We start from the raw sequence: 17,454 nt of genomic DNA, 5'->3' as shown, positions 1-17,454 counted from the left end.
GAATAATATTTTATATTTGAAAAATGTTGCAGTTGGTTGCAGTTGTGTTTACTGTTGAAAACTGCATTCACTTCCAAAATATTTTAAGGTAAAGTTTTTTGTTACTTTCTTCAGTTCATGCATCTGGACACTGATTTTGGTTTCAGAGCTCTAAACACGTAGCTATGGAGAATAAGAACAGCTCTCTGAGGAATCTTTTACTGCCACAAAGCTAGTTATTCACTGGTCTGGTGATCCAAAGGCTTTTCAGCCACCACTTCCCCTTGGTCACTTTTTTTCCTGTCTCCCCTTCTGCTCATGTCTCTTCAGCAGAGATTGTCATAATATTGTCTTTAACCTATAGGGAAAGCAGTGTGTGGGAAACAAGGGACTGAGCCAATGCCCACTGAAGTCAATGGAAAGACTCTCAATGACTTCAGTAGGCTTTAGATCAGTCCCAGGTCCGCTGAGGTTTGGTAGTTGATAGCCAGCCCATTCTGAGCAGCTTCTGTGAAGTGCAAAAGCATATATATGGCAGCCCTGCAGAAGGGCACAGTTTATTAAGCTAATAAAGAGACAGATCTGAGGAAACAATGGGGAATTAAATCCTATGCATGTGTGATCAAATTCGAAAGTGTGTTGCCAGTCAACTCTTTGCTGCCCTTTTATATGAACTTTCAAGCGCTTAAGCTTTGCTAGTGCAAATACTTGTGAACAGCAAATGTTTGCTGCAATCATGTTTCAAATTGTATATTTGATTGTAATATTTGAAATCCACAATTCATGTTGTAGTGGTTAGTAATTTAAGTCATCCATTCAAGGAACATGAGACACTATATGACAAATAACCTAGACAGCATAAATGTAAAATTTAAATCTTGAATTTGAATGTTTACAAACTACTCAAATAATAGAGGGGAAGTTACTTTAAAAATCACAAATAATTTTGAGTGTTGAAAGGATGTTAAAATTCTGCAATCTGTTTGCTAATAGAACAAGAAGAGAAACATAACGAATGAATAACTCCTTGTGAATTGTTTTCTCAGATCCATAAATAAATGCATATTTTCCCCGAGACTGAGATCTTTCAACTCAACCATCCTAAATGCATTATAGGTACTGGTATTTGATGAAGTTCATAAGTACACTATAAATAGGATTTGGTACTTTTTCCAGCAAAATTTGTTCCGTGTATTGTTTCTTACTTATAAAGGAAGAGGCATGAATTATGAAAGTTAAAATTCTATGTAAACTAAAAACAAAATTAGATATCTTAGTATTTCAACTCTGAATCCATTTACTTTGAAACTATATAATCTTCAAACTAACTTTAAAAAGCCTGCATGGTGCCTCTCTTCTGTTGCTACAACAATCTTCTCTTGAAGTCTCTGGTGTGTATACTAACTGCAGAAGTATTTTAAAGTCCTTTGTAAACATGTTCTCTTTGTTACTGGATCAACTTAGTCATTCATTATGCAGTTCATATAAGTATACTATAAACAGTGAGTCTGATACTGCAGTCCTCACTCAGGCAAAACACCATAGAAGTTACACCCAAGAAATAAGCACAGTATGTCTAAAAATCTGTCATATGCAGTGAAACTGAATAAAAGGTGAATTTAATTTCTTTGCAAAAGCCTGTGCGTCACTTAAGTCCCACTTAACCCTTCAGCCCCTTGTGCTGGCCATCTGCATAGAGCTTAATTTCACTTCCAAAGCAATTTAGTAAGGGGTTGTAGTTTGGACCCTGTTGCCTACAAATGCAAATCCTATATATTAGTATTGCAAATCTAAAACATTTTACAAAACATGCAGGAGCAGTCAGAATCCAGTTCCATGCTTACTTTTCTGAATGCTTATTCAGACAAGATTTTAGTCTAAAGTTTATAGCGAAAAGATCACAGAACCTAATTTTCCCCTCCTTTTTGTTCTTACAGATATTGATGAGTGCTCCCTTCCTAACATCTGTGTCTATGGGACTTGTCATAACCTCCCCGGTCTATTCCGATGCGAGTGCGAGACAGGCTATGAACTGGACAGAACCGGTGGTAACTGCACAGGTGAAGACTGATTTTAAGCAAGATCATTTTTAACATGGCTAGCTGTCAATGAACTGGGCTGCTACCTACGGCATCCATCATGTCAGAGGGGCAGCTGGGCCAAATTTGAGAGTTGTTATGACCCAGTGTGTCAGGTCACAATGCCATTCACTCAAATGCCAAATCTGCTGCTCTACGACTAGGAGGAGGCAGCAGCACACCGAAGTTTTGTCGAGAGTGGCAGACTCTGGAGCGGCCTCTGAACATAGCTGTTGTTATCTTGACCAACTCCTTAAGCAAAGCTTTAGCTATATCATAACAATGAGATTATAAATAAGAAAGTATGGAACTGCACTAGATCCTTCAGTGCAAAACAGCACAGTGGGCAAAATAGGGACAGTAGGAAGTCACACACAAATATTTTGCCTGATTTTGGGGGCTGTGCCGTCATCCCCGAATCTTTTCCCTGCTGAGGTGTGAGTCTCTGGGGTTCCACTGGTCAAGGGAAGAGGGGATTGGTGGAGAAGAGGTGTCGCGCCTTCCCTTCCACATCTCCCACAGGTTGGGATCTGCTGGGCCCTGTAATTTCTGCTCCCAGAGACATATGGAACAATATGGCCCTCAAAATGATTTCTCTGCTTGATATTTTTGTCCAATGTGATTAATGTTTTGGCCTCTCTTACAGTGCATTTCATTTTGTAGAATTATTTTTTCTGGCAAAAATGGAGTATTTCTCAGTGAAATATTGAATTCATGTCGGACTAGTGCTCTGCTTCCACAGTTTCAGTGATTTTTTGTGTGTAGATTTCTGTAGAGGGAACATACACCCCACAACAAGCAATGGAACTGATTATTTCCTGAGACTGACAGTCTGACACCTGGCATGTTGTTGGTTTAGGTGGAATATTGGGGAATTCGCTAACTGCCCCCTTGTTGTTTCAGATGTTAACGAATGCGCAGACCCCACAACCTGTATCAGTGGCACGTGTGTCAATACCCCTGGTAGTTACACCTGTGAGTGCCCTCCTGATTTTGAGCTGAACCCCACCCGTGTTGGCTGTGTTGGTAAGCTGTCATTTCCTGTATTATTTAGAGATGAAGTGGCACAAAGGGGCAGTAACTCTAGCTTAAACAGCCATCTGAGGATTCCCAGGCTATGGTGGAAAGCTCTTGGAGCATACTCTGCAGTTCCCACCCTACTGCTCCAGCCTAACAGGGTGTGGCGGAGGGTAGGGAATGTGGCCTGAGCAGTACTGCACTTCAGCCTTTCCCTGCTGCCAGAACAGCCCCTTGGGACTCGCTGCAGCTGTGCACAATTTAGAGGCTGCTTTAAATTGCACCAGGGCCAAACCAGCCTCTGTCTGGCCTTAAGACTGAAGAAACACAAAGGTGTGGCATAAAACCAGTATTACACCCCTTGGATCCTGCTTTGAGTACAACTCGGCCAGACTTAATTATCATCATCAAAGGAAATACTCTTGTGAGTAAATTCTGAAGGATTAGGCCCCAACTTTCTCAGAACCTCCCTGTAGCTCTCTGGTCCTGGATTGTTTCCTTCAGTTGAAATGCATTTTAATTTCTAAGTATATGTGTTGAATAGATGGTTTCATTTGTAAATCTCAATTTCAAGGACAGGAAAGAGTAGCAGTTCCTAGGATTGGAGGAAGGTGCTAATACAAGGATGTGAGAATAAGAATAGGCACCTAAATGATGAAGGACCTGGGTCTGCCACTCTTGCTCAGAAGTCCCTTAGTCTATGAGCAGTCCCACTGATTGCAGTGAGACTGTTCGCAGAGTGAGCCCAGAGTAAATTACTTCCAACCACAGCTTTCTTATGTGAAATGAGGGTAATTTGGAGTGCGCTCTCTCTCTCTCTCTCTCAGCATTGAGACTGCCCGAATATTATTAATTCATTTATTTGTATTACCATAGCACCTAGAAGCACTAATCATGGACCAGGACCCTGTTGTGCTAGGCACCGTACAAGCACGGAACAAAAAGATGGTTCCTGCCCCAAAGAGCTTGCAACCGAAGCATAAGACAAGAGACAATAGATGGGGACAGACAGACAGAGAGGGGAAGCACAAGGAAACAAAACTTTCTTCCCCTCCATCAGATGTAATATATGTTTTTTGTGTGCGTTTTGAATAGACACACGTTCTGGCAACTGTTACTTGGATATTAGACCGCGAGGAGACAATGGAGATATAGTCTGCAGCAATGAGATTGGGGTTGGTGTTTCGAAGGCCTCTTGCTGTTGCTCCCTGGGGAGAGCTTGGGGGATTCCCTGTGAACATTGCCCACCTGTGAACTCAAGTAAGTCAGCTTCACTGGATTATGCCTAGCCATAATGCATGCATCTTTCTGTCTCTCCTATTTTCTCTAGACAGTGGGAGTGCTAGTAAAATCATGTACTGGGTACATACAAGTACTAAACTGCCTGAAAATTACACCAGTTATGGTACAAAATCTGCTGGTGCAGATATTATCAACCAGCAGGTGCATTGTAATGGCTCTTGCGTAGTTGTGCTATTGCTTGGACAACAGACTCTGTGTTAGCCAATGAGAAAAGTGATACCTGATTTTGCACAGTGGGCCCTTGTTTTAGTATTAGGCTGTTCTATACTGTGCTGTAATAAGCTTTACAAGTTCAAAGATCATTGTGATGAAGATGTTTCAACTATTTTAGGTTCATAAAATCTCTTTTGTTTTCAGCTGAATATAAGGTTCTGTGCCCCGGAGGGGAAGGATTCCGACCAAACCCTATTACAGTTATATTGGAGGGTAATGCTTATTTTTTTCATGCTTTTACATGTCTTAAATTGCAACGTTCTGTGACTAACTTGATTTTTCATGGCATGAAATAATGTTGGTGTTTTTACTTTGTTAGATATCGATGAGTGTCAAGAACTACCTGGACTTTGCCAAGGAGGAAAATGTATTAATACGTTTGGTAGTTTCCACTGTCAATGTCCAAATGGCTACTATTTGAATGAAGACTCTCGAGTATGTGATGGTATGTAGTCTTAGGGTTTACTCGGCATGGGCATTTATTTCTTACCAACTATTGACAACTGAGCATCCATCAAAATTATCTGTTCCTTAAAAGTACACCAACAGTCAAACCAACAGTGTAATCGCAGAAATAGTAGAGCTGGACAAAATTTTTCCTCCAAAAAGTTTTTCAACAGAAAATTCCTTTTTGATTAAATGGAAATTTTTGCAAATGTTAGCTTAAAATTTTCTGGTTTTCATCAAAAACACAAAATCTAACAGTTTTCCAGTTGCATAAAAATATCATTTCTTCATCATCTCTACGAAATAGCTGTTTGCTGATGGACAATATAGTTCTTTACATGACCATGCACTAAAACCAACAAGCAGCTTGCTGCTTGTGTTTGTTGGGCTGGCTGAAGTGGCATTGTCCATTTTAACCATAGCTTATTGTCCGTCTTCCTGCAGGCTAAAGCGTGATGATCTGAGTCTCTGACTGAAAATATTTGTCATATTACAACCTTCCCTCTCCCCTTCTCCCCTGCCACTGGTAGCATGCATTCAGAACATCACAACCATATACTTAAACCCAGTCCTGCAGCCATCAGGTTGTATTTTGTACAAAGTTTTAGCCCAACTCCCCAAATCTGATCACTAGTTTTTCATTTTCCAGGTTGCCTTCAGCCTCCCAGCTCATTGCTATAATTGTTTGTTTCTCATAGGCCCACAACGTGTTGAGCCCTGTGCAAACCTACAGGAAGATTCATGCCCTGGAGAGCTTACAAATTAAAAATCAGACACAAAGACTTTCCATGAAGTTCTGCACCATATAGAGCTCAACATCTGGTTTCCTGTGCAGTAGAGAGGAGATATAAATCTACCTATCCCTATAGATTGTTTAAAATGCAGAAGGCTACTTAGTGTTTTTTTAATATATTTTAAGCTTCCAGTTTTATCCTGTTCCTGTGGCTTGGAACCCCTTGGGGTGTGTGTGTGTGTGTGTGTCTGGGTGTCATCATTTGATGGGAGCAGCTCTTTCACCTTTCCTGCTCAATAGCTCAAACTCCCTAAAGGCCTGAGCAGTCCACTGCAGCATCCTGTGTTCAGATGGGCTCTCTGCCTCTGTCCACCAGTTGTAGGCCCCTGTCAGACTTATGGATGCGGACACACCTGGACAGACTGATCACTGAGCCCTCTTGTCACAAAGAGATAGAGAGACCAGGAGTGTAGAATGTGTGATCTATCCTGAAACCACCTTATTTCAAAGCATCTCCAAAATATTTCTAGATAACAGGTGCAGAGAGGAAATGGATTCTCACTGTTCTGAACCCATTGAATATGCCAGGGGCCCACTCCCCTGATTAGTTGTGAGGCCCTTAAGGCTCACCTATAGACCTGTCTAATCGTGGAATCACCCCTTCTGCCATGCAGGCCTGCCCCATCATGACCCAGCTGCTCAGATTTCCTTTAAGTGTCCCCAGCGAGTACATTGCTACTCTAAGCGCTGCTAAAAGAGGTTAACCCAAATTCACTGATTCACAAAAGAAATTTAGACCAAAATCTGCTGCAATTATTTAATGTCTTATTGTTTTCTTATAGATATTAATGAATGTGAAACACCTGGCATTTGTGGACCTGGCACTTGTTATAACACTGTTGGGAACTACACCTGTATCTGTCCTCCCGACTACATGCAAGTCAATGGTGGCAACAACTGTATGGGTGAGTTTTTTAAAGTGTTCCTTCTACATTGCATGTCAGGGCTTCCGATGATGTAAATCAGCATAGCTCTATGGAGTTCACTTAGAGAAAAGAATTACCATTGACTTGAATGGAGTTAATGCCGATTGACACCAACCAAGGTTCTGGCCTATTTCTTTATTTGTATTAAGTCAATGAAGACAGGTTGTTGTCAGAGCTTTACTAAAAAACACAATGCACAGATCAATGTAGAGTGTTTAAATCCGCATAGTGACATGTTCCCATTTCCTTCTACCCACAGCAGAAAGTGTCATATGTACTCTTTGTATGGCATGAATTTCACATTTTAATCTCTTGGCAAGGTTGAGTTTTCATGAGCCATATCATGCTATTGATCTCTGCACAGGCCTCCCAACTGGAGAGTTCATTGTAAAACTGTTGGCTGGCTGTAATGGTTTTATGGTGGTAATTCCTAACATCAAGGGCTTGTTCTTGCTCTCATTGAAGTCCGTGACAAAACTTCCACTGACGTTAGTGAGACCAAGATCGGGCCCCAAAAGACCAATAACCGTATCTTTGTAGAGCATTAAGGCCAAATTGCGGCTGTAAAACCAGTGGCCGTATTAGGAGTGATGTACACCGCCCCAGCGGAGCTCACAACGGCATTGTTAGCCATGGCTGCACACTTGTCCTATATCTCCCACTTTGGGGAGTCCACCACCAGTGGTGCTGATAGAATCCCAGACTCCTTGTGATGCCTGTCTTGTGCTCAAGAGTTGTTACGCTGCCTCGCCCTTGCTCCAGACCAGAAGATGGAGACACCCGTGACCAGTGATGAGCTGCCAAAATCTTAAGAACGGGTTCCCTCCTCACCCCTTGAGGGGGTCGTTGCCCATCCCCGGGACTCCTGCCCCATCTACCCCCCTCCTCTGTCCCCTGACTGCTCCCCACCCCGTGCCCGGCCCCAGCTCGCCTCCGCCTCCTCCCCTGAACGCACCGCCCTGCTCTGCTTCTCCGCGCCCTCCCTCCCCCCCAGCTTCCCACGAATCAGCTGTTCGGCGGGAAGCAGGGGAGGACTGAGAAGCAGGCCGCGGCTTCCCACTCAGGCTGAGGGTGGCGGAAGTGAACTGGGGCGGGGAGTGGTTCCCCTGCGCGACCCCCCCCCCGGTTACCTGCTGCGGCGCGGGCAGCCCTCCTCGTGCCCCCCCGAGCTCACCTCCGCTCTGCCTTCCTGGGCCTGAGCGGGAAGCCACGACTTGCTTCTCAGCCCGCCCCGGCTTCCCGCGCGAACAGCTGATTTGCGGGAAGCCTGGGGAGGCGGAGAAGCAGAGCGGGGTGGCGCGTTCAGGGGAGGAGGCGGAGCAGAGGTGAGCTGGGGTCAGGGGTGGGGCGGGGAGCTGCCAGTGGGTGGTCTGCACCGACCAAATTTTCCCCTTGGGTGCTCCAGGGCTGGAGCACCCATGAGGTCGGTGCCTGAGGCACCACTTTTGGCTGGTTAAATTTAGAAGCCCTTTTAGAACCGGTTGTCCCTCGTGGAACAACCGGTTCTAAAAGGGCTTCTAAATTTAACAACTGGTTCTAGCGAACTGATGCGAACCGGCTCCAGCTCACCACTGCCGGTGACCCTTGCCTAACAACCTGTGCAGGGCCAGGCACAATCTCACCCTGAATATGTACTGTTGTAAAATAGTGCATACAGTAGCGGCCTGCGCTATTTATAAGGACATTTATCAAGAGAAGATGGGCCAAATGCTCCTGTTCCTGACGCCACACAACCCTTGAACAGTGTCAGTGAGTACAGATTTGGGTCCACCTCTCAAGATTTATCACAGCATAGAAGCTTTGCAGTAACTCCCCTGAGGTTTTGGGTGGTTTCTGTACTGTGTGGCAATCTTGTTTCCTTTGGTTTCAGTTTAGCTGTGTTTGGCCTCCTCCATCTTTCTCTTTGGCTTTTGAGCTGATACAGACCTAAAATCTCTATGCGTAATTTGGGAAAACCACTGAGTTTCACCTGGTTTTGCATCAGAATGATGTGAAGTCATAAACTGTGCATGATTTTAAGATCAGCCATAAATGTGCTCAGCTTTGCTCAAGTCTGGGCCAGGGTTTGCAGGCCTTAGTGAATCCTTTGGTGAGTCTGATCTGAGTTATGGCCAGTTTTACAACAAAAATAAAAAAAAACACCCAAATTTTAGGGGTGACTCCATAAGGGCTGGGGGTGACTAATATAAAACACTACAGAACAAGCTTCCTTTGGCGTCCGCTTGAGGGACTAGAAGAGGGGTCCTAGTGAAGGTAGCATAGAATTGTGCTCAGGAACTTTGGGAAAGGAGGCTGTCTAATAAGAGCGGGCTCTCGTAGGCACTTCATGTATTTCAGTACTGTCATGATATTTTTGTTTTCTTTGCAGATATGAGGAGGAGTCTGTGCTACAGAAATTATTATGCTGACAATCAAACCTGCGATGGAGAACTGCTCTTTAATATGACCAAGAAGATGTGCTGCTGTTCCTACAATATTGGCCGTGCCTGGAATAAGCCTTGTGAACAATGCCCCATCCCAAGCACCGGTACGTTTAATTTGAAAGCGAGCTGAAAAAGGCCCCGTTAACAATAACATTACTGCAAGCTGCTATAAAATGAATTGCTAGAGAGAGGAAAGTGCTATGTATTTTGTACAATTGTGTGCGTATATGTGTACAAATATTACAAGTATATGTATACAAATATACACATATTAAATAATACATTTCTCATTATACTTTGTGCCCTGGAGATGATCCTTTTAAGTAAGGGTTGAGGCACATGAGTAGGTCACTGTAGAGCACTCTGCACTCCTGCTGCTATGCTCTGCCTGTTCTGTGAATTACTGGAGGACTTTGTTCTGCACGACTGTCCATCTGCCCCCTTTGACAAACATGTATAGGCCAGATGCTATGGGCCAGCCAAGCTGTGTTTGGCATGTGACCAGGAGCAGGGTCATAGGTGGTGCTAAGACATCTGTATGTTCCCCTGATCCTGGGGCAGCCAGGCCCAGCGCAGTCCTCATCATAAAACACAATTGTATTTTACCCATGGCTGCCAAGAGCCCCCAGGAGCCTTTCCGTAGAATCATAGAAGATTAGGGTTGGAAAAGACCTCAGGAGGTCATCTAGTCCAATCCCCTGCTCAAAGCAGGACCAACACCAACTAAATCATCCCAGCCAGGGCTTTGTCAAGCCAGGCCGTAAAAACCTCTAAGGATGGAGATTCTACCACCTCCCGAAGTAACCCATTCCAGTGCTTCATCACCCTCCTGGTGAAATAGTGTTTCCAAATATCCAGCTAGACCTCCCCCACTGGAACTTGAGACCATTGCTTCTTGGTCTGTCATCTGCCACCATTGAGAACAGCCTAGCTCCAACCTCTTTGGGACCCCTCTTCAGGTAGCTGAAGGCTGCTATCAAATCTCCCCTCACTCTTCTCTTCTTCCAGCAGCCAGGGATTGCAGGGGCACCTCCGCCCCTTCCAAAGATGGACCCTATGCAGGGTACAGGAAGCATGTAGCATAGGAGTCACTGTGACAGTCCTGTGCCATTGCATGATTCCTTCACACTGGGGGAATCTTCAGCAAGCTGGATTCACCAGGTGTTCCTCTGCTTCATGCTGGTGAGCTGGCACAAAACAGACTTATCAGACCTGAGAACTGGCTCCATCCTGGTCGTTTGCAATTTTCAAAAATTATGTGTTGATTTCCAAATTATGACGGTTTGTGAAGTACAGAGCTGGAGCCGTGCATACAAAGTACAGTGCACCCACATAATCTGACAAGTGTGTACCTAATAATAATACCTAAATGAAGTATCTGATCCAAAGCCAATGAGAGTCTTTCCACTGGCTTCACTGGGCTTGGGATCAGAACCCCATTACAAATCTGGCAGGAGAGTGTGCACTCATGCAAGGTACACATGCCTTGTGTGAAAATCTGTCCCTCAAAAGGTACAGAAAAAAGTGGAGACTGCATTTTTCTCAGGCTTGGGGTGAAATTACTCACTTAATTTGATACATTCGAGATAACTGTTGTCTTTTTTTTTTTTTCCTGCTACAGATGAATTTGCAACACTCTGTGGAAGTCAAAGGCCTGGTTTCTTCATTGACATTTATACAGGTTTACCAGTTGGTGAGTTTTGATTACTCTGTTTTGAGTTAAATTCCACACTACGTAGGTACTGGGGAAAGGAAGGCATTGTTTTCACAGTCAGCTCTTTCCTGGAAAGAAATAAAGACTAAACAATGCCACGAAATTCAACTTTCTGTGCAACCCTTAACCCTTGTCTTAAATCAGATCCTGCAAACTTTCTGCCTAACTCCTCCTAGCTGGCAGCTCTGATTATTGCTGCTTGTGATCATGACAATCTAAAGCTCTGAAGAAATGGTAATCGAGCTAGATGAATGGCTTGTAGACACCAGAGAGTGGAGAGGTTCTGGGAATAAGGCCAATCAGCATTGGGTTTCAGAGGAATTAGGAGTGTTTCCTTTTGACTAAAGCACAGATTTAATCTGACGTTTCACACCAATCCCTCTGTGTATTGAATTAACCCAACAATCCTTTTTTCTGTTCCACTAAAATATTTCTCACATTGCGGTATCGTGTGTAACATTGGTATTGTGTGTGACAAATTAATTCCTCCTTTTCTCTTTTTGTTTTGTTTTTGTCAAAGAGGCCAAATTCATCCCTAGTGGGGGCTTCCTTTTGTTTTTATTCCCACAAAAAGACAAATGAGAGATGGAGCAATCGTTGTACAACAGACAAGCAGAACTATAGTATATAGACATCAACAAAGTGAATTATATCCATATATTATGGTGATGGGCACTATAGAACCCTACAATTGGGTCTAATCAATCAATTCTAATAAGATGTAGTGTAAAATAAGAAAAAGAATTACTAGAAACATATTGTACATTTTGTTCCTGGTCTTTTGAGGAGCAAAGCACCAGATCTCATTGACCAAAGTCATCATGCACCCTGTGACCAGCACATTAAGTTACACATGAGCTTTAGGTGGCAAGTAGTAAAATACCTGCCCACCACCTGCTCAATCAGAGGCAGTCATGTGAGGCTGTGTCCAGCCCTGCTTGGTCTGAGTATACTCTGCACAACATAATGTGGTGTGCGCTGTGCAAATGAGGATGGAGTCACCCTAGGCAGGGGTGGGGTAATGTAAATGTGCACCATCTGCAGATCCTGCGGTAGCAGTTAATAGCACGTGTTGCAGCCTGCACCCCTGACAGCTGTAGTTATTTTATTCTGCTAGCCCTGTTCCAACTGGAGTGCAGCAGCCAGTGCAGCTGACTTTTGGTGTCCTCATGTACTAGTGTATCCCTAGCCACACTGGTGAGACAAGTTGCTCGCTCAGGGCTACATTGTGCAGCAAACACACACTTTTTCAGTGATTCTTGGGATCTTCATAGGCCTTGCTGGGTTGTGATACCTGAACTGCTTCTTTTACTACTTCAGGAGGGCAGTAGTAGCCACTCCCACTTCTTACACACCATAGGCCAGTGGTTCTCAACCCATGGCCCGCTTGTGGCCCAGTCAGCACACAGCTGTAGCCCATGTGACATCCTCAGTGCCCTACAGGTTGTATAGATGTTGTGTGGATGTGGCCCACATAACCCACGGAGAACTGCATATGTGGCCCACAATGTTAAATAGATTGAGAAGCACTGCAGTAGGCATACTGGCTTACACCACTGCAGGAGCAGTCCACATTGTGCACTGCTGGAAATGCTAAGTTACTTTCTTCCCATTATGTTTATGTTCCATTTTTGCCATCCTTATATGGGATGATTGCTTCTGATGGTGGGAGACAGAGACCGAGTTAGATTCTGCCTTGACTCACTTTTTATAATCAGCTGGCTAAAAATCAGCAGCAGCAGCAGCAGCAAATCTTGTGTAGGAAATTAAAAGCTTAGTCCAGGAGCAAAACTGGCCCCTTCAAAATCAGAAGCAAAGTACCTTAGGCGTGAAGAGAGCTCTGTAGTGTATCCCTTCCGCTAATGTTCATTGGCTTCTGTGGATCCCTGCAGACAGCATTCTTTACTAAAGAAAAAGGCTTCCATGGATTTTCTGACCTGTATGCTGAAGTTAGACCCCTAAAGAGACGTACAGCTAAAGAGCCCAATAAGTGAGATTTGTACTATTTATGTTTTTGCTGCGTTTTTAGGGCCAAAAACAATGAATTGCCTCACAAATCTACTAAAACAGGAAGGACAATTGGTAGACATAATCAGTGAAAAGCATAGTATGTTTCAGGCATTTAAAATATCATTAGTCATTGGTACCTTCAGAACTTTTGTAAAAGAGCATAAAACTAACCAAGCTTTAACAGATGGTGGAAGTGGATGTAAAGTTGTTATAAAAAATGCCGAAGGACAGGGGGCCTGGTCTAAAGACAGTGTCTTTCCATTGTCTTCAGTGAGTTCTTTGATCAGGCTCTTAGAGAATGATGAGCTTTTTTTAATTAATACAGAAGAAGCTCAGTTTATATTACACTCACCTGACAACAAAATAGGTTAAGCTGGATTCTCTGGTCCCCTAAGGACACTTTGTTCCATGTGAGTAGCACAAAGTGGCCTTAAAGTGGCTAGAAATGGCAAGTGAAGAATTACCCCCATGCAGGGGAACTGTCTGCAGGTATGCTGGCTGGTGAAGATGGTTCTGCTGCTTCTCACACCTGCAGCCTCACCTCCAGCATAACAGATAGCAGGAGGCATGTCAGGGGCAGGAAGTGGACAGATCAGGGATGGAATTTGAGAGTCCTGTGCAGGCCTAACTTGCCCTGGGCTGGGTATATCTTGGGTATAGTGAAAAATGAGAGCCATTGAGTAGACTAGTTAGTTTTCCAGCATGTGTAGGAATTATTGAATGTCTGATGCCTTTTTACACGGTAACAGGATCATGCTGCTAATATAAACATTGTGATAATATCCCATGATAATAAGAAAACATTTCTATAGAAGGGGATTGAATGAATTGGCACTTTCAGAATATTTAAAAATCAATTGTTACAGATATTGATGAATGCCGAGAGATCCCTGGAGTCTGTGAGAATGGAGTCTGTATAAACATGGTTGGCAGCTTCAGATGCGAGTGTCCAGTGGGATTCTTTTACAATGACAAGTTGCTGATCTGTGAAGGTAAGAGGCTTATACTTCCATCACAAACAGAAATTGGGTCAAATAGTGGCAAATCTAATGTACTTGCAAATTCATCCATAACAGGGGTATATACTAGGATCAGAGAAATGTGGGCCAGGCATGTCTTAATGAAGACATTTTGGCTTCCTCCTGGAAAATCTGGTGCCATATATGTTTTCTGTTGGAAACAAAGTACCCGATTTTCCAATTAGTATAAAAGTCTTGAATGAGTTTGAGTCAACCAGTTGTGGCAAGTGAATCTTCTTACTTTTCATGATCTGGATGTAAATATGAGCAGTGGGTGGTCTTCCCATGTCAGATCAAGACCAGCGTTCACTTCCAAGCTGATATTATTTTCGTAATGAAAACAAGATCAAAGGCATGATCAAAAATATTGTAGTGGATTCTCATGTAAAGTAAATCTGGATAAATGTTCAGTGTGTTAGGGGCTGGCTACTTGGTGCTGGCAGAATGCCCTAGAATGACGTGATTTGTAGAGAAAGCTCGCATGTTGTGCTCTAGCTTCCTGGAGGTACCTTTTAGAGCACGTCAGCGTGGTCTCTACAGGGAGTTAGAGCGCAGCACATTAGTGCACAAAACATATTGCATCTCTCTGGAGTGCTTTGCCATGCCATGTACAAAAGCCCTTAGTCACTGTCAGGAAACAATCAAAGATTATGGTATGGATTTCCTTCATTTTCTGTGGTGGTTGTGAACATAAGAACAGCCATACTGGGTCAGACCAATGGTCCATCTAGCCCAGTGTCCTGTCTTACGACAGCAGCCAATGCCAGGTGCGTCAGAGGGAATGAACAGAACAAGCAATTGTTGAGTGATCCATCCCCAGTTGTCCACTCCCACACCCAGAGCATGGAGTTGCATCCCTGCCTATCCTGGCTAATAGCCATTGATGGACCTATCCTCCACGAACTTATCTAGTTCTTTTTTAAATCCCGTTATAGTTTTGGCTTTCACAACATCCCCTGGACTGTGCGCTGTGTGAAGAAGTACAGCCTTTTGTTTGTTTGAAACCTGCTGCCTATTAATTTTGTTGGGTGACCCCTGGTTTGTGTGTTATGTGAAGGAGTAAATAACACTTCCTTCGTCACCTTCTCCACGCCAGCCACGATTTTATAGGCCTCTGTCATATCCCCTTAGTCGTCTCTTTTCTAAGATGAAAAGTCCAAGTCTTTTTAATCTCTCCTCGTACAGAAGCTGTTCCATTCCCCTAATCATTTTTGTTACCCTTCTCTGTACCTTTTCCAATTCTAATATATCTTTTTTGAGATGGGGTGACCAGAACTGCATGCAGTGTTCAAGGTGTGGGCATGCCATGGATTTATATAGAGGCATTATGATATTTTTCTCTTATTTTCAATCCCTTTCCTAATGGTTCCTAACATTCTGCTAGCTTTTTTGACTGCTGCCACACACTGAGTGGCTGTTTCGGAGAACTATTCTCAGTGACTCCAAGATACCTTTCTTGAATGGTAGCAGCTAATTTAGATCCCATCATTTTGTATATATATTTGGGATTGTTTTCCAATGTACATTACTTTGCATTTATCAACATTGAATTTCATCTGCCATTTTGTTGTCCAGTCACCCAGTTTTGTGAGATCGTTTTGTAACTCTTCACAGTCTGCTTTGGACTTAAATATCTTGAGTTATTTTATATCATCTGCAAATTTTGCCACCTCGCTGTTTACACCTTTTTCCAGATCATTTATGAATATGATGCACGGCACTGGTTCCAGTACACACCCCTGGGGGACACCACTATTTACTTCTCTTCGTTCTGAAAACTGATCATTTGTTCCTACCCTTTGTTTTCTGTCTTTTAATCAGTTACTGATCCATGAGAGGACCTTCCCTCTTATCCCATGACTGGTTACTTTGCTTAAGAGCCTTTGGTGAGGGACCTTGTCAAAGGCTTTCTGAAAGTCCAAGTACACTATACCCACTGGATCACCCTTGTCCACATGTTAGCTGAACCCCTCAAAGAATTCTAATAGATTGGTGAAGCATGACTTCCTTTACAAAAGCCATGTTGACTCTTCCCAAACAAATCATGTTCATCTACATGTCTGATAATGCTGTTCTGTACTATAGTTTCAACCAATTTGCCTGGTACTGAAGTTAGCTTACCAGCATGTAATTGCCAGGATTGCCTCTGGAGTCTTTTTGAAAAATTAGCTATCCTCCAGTCATCTGGTACAGAAGCCGATTTAAATGATCAGTTACATACCACAGTTAGTAGTTCTGCTGTTTCATATTTGAGCAAGTCAGTGACAGATCTGGGAATAGAACCCATGTCTGCTGAGTCCCAGTCCAGTTCTCTTTCTATTAGATCACACTGTCTGTCCGCATGAGTATCTGCCATGTCCCATAGGTTAGCTGATGCTCTTTAATGGGATGTGGCTGATGCATTTATCAAGTTTCAAAATAGTATCTGGAATGAAAAATATATCTTTTTAAACCTACTGTATGATTAAAAAAACACAGCTACAACACAAACAAAATGCTTCGTATTTTCTTCATGAAGAATAATGCTGAGTTGCTTTGGGACTATATCTCCTCCGTTTCACACAGCTGCCAGGAGGCAATAACTTTTCCAGGGAACAATATACCCTCCCCAAGAGGACCGAAGCACTTCTAGGGAAGCTGACAAGTCCATGAAAGCTAGGCACTTGGCAATAGGCCACCCAGAATAAAACTTTAGTTTCTTGAAGTCCTTATCTGTTTCTTTGTATAACTCCTCACCTTCTTGTGTGCACCCCTTCCCCCACCACAGTGTGTGCCAGTCAGGGGAGCTAAAACAAGATGCTTTCAGAACTCACTTGCTGCTGCCCAGATGTTACTATTGAATAACCAAGGTAACACTCCACCCCTGAGAAAATGCACATGTTTCCTCTGTAATGCTTCCAGCCCTTGCCTTTTTGGGGACTGAGAATGCAAATTCAGGCCCAGGTCGCATGTTCGTTATTACACACTACTACCCCTGGCTACCAGGCTGGCTCACACTCTCTCTTCTTTCTAATGCTGTCTTCCTCTTTGTGGGTAGCTAGTGCTTGCATTATTCATTACAGCAGGTATTTCAGTTCCTGTTCGCCTTTAGGAATTCTATACAACAGTACAGCTATTGTAAATGGGTGTGTCCCATGCATCCCCCAGCCACCCACAGTAAATAAACTGGAACTGAGACTGGTTAATATTACAGATGGAAAATGTGTCATTTGCTCATCTGCTCTGCTGGCAGGCAGCAGGGAGGAAAATTAGTTAAAACAAAAATCTTATCAATTAAGTTGCAGGTAAAGAATTAATAATTAAATTCAGTTTAAGAATTTTCAAAAGAAAAAAAAATATTTCAAAGAAAAACTGTTGGGTGAAAATGATTTTTTTCCTAACTGTCCTCACGTGTGTTTTTACTAGAGTCTAGGTTATTAAAAACTGAAAGAATTGTATTAAAAGTCTTATTTGCATGTCATTGTTATGTTGAACTCCTGTTAAAGTCATTGAAAGTTACACACTTGGGCTCCAGTCCTGCACTGTGATCAGTG

At 43.2% G+C, this 17,454-nt stretch overlaps 1 protein-coding gene across 2 annotated transcripts in view; it reads left to right on the top strand.

The window, feature by feature from the left end:
* FBN1 (fibrillin 1) overlaps window positions 1-17,454 on the top strand; it is a 217,390-nt gene that overhangs the window by 163,513 nt on the left and 36,423 nt on the right. For both annotated transcript variants that reach the window (XM_077829074.1, XM_077829073.1), the window contains 9 exons: window positions 1,917-2,039; window positions 2,961-3,083; window positions 4,170-4,334; window positions 4,734-4,802; window positions 4,909-5,034; window positions 6,612-6,734; window positions 9,124-9,282; window positions 10,800-10,871; window positions 13,769-13,894. In XM_077829074.1, the coding sequence (XP_077685200.1) occupies window positions 1,917-2,039; window positions 2,961-3,083; window positions 4,170-4,334; window positions 4,734-4,802; window positions 4,909-5,034; window positions 6,612-6,734; window positions 9,124-9,282; window positions 10,800-10,871; window positions 13,769-13,894 (1,086 nt within the window). The remainder of the gene's footprint in view (window positions 1-1,916; window positions 2,040-2,960; window positions 3,084-4,169; window positions 4,335-4,733; window positions 4,803-4,908; window positions 5,035-6,611; window positions 6,735-9,123; window positions 9,283-10,799; window positions 10,872-13,768; window positions 13,895-17,454) is intronic.

Source organism: Eretmochelys imbricata, chromosome 10, assembly GCF_965152235.1.
Source record: "Eretmochelys imbricata isolate rEreImb1 chromosome 10, rEreImb1.hap1, whole genome shotgun sequence".
Classification (NCBI taxonomy): domain Eukaryota; kingdom Metazoa; phylum Chordata; order Testudines; family Cheloniidae; genus Eretmochelys; species Eretmochelys imbricata.
Note: the sequence above shows the minus strand (reverse complement) of the source record. Positions and strands in the feature narration are given on the sequence as shown.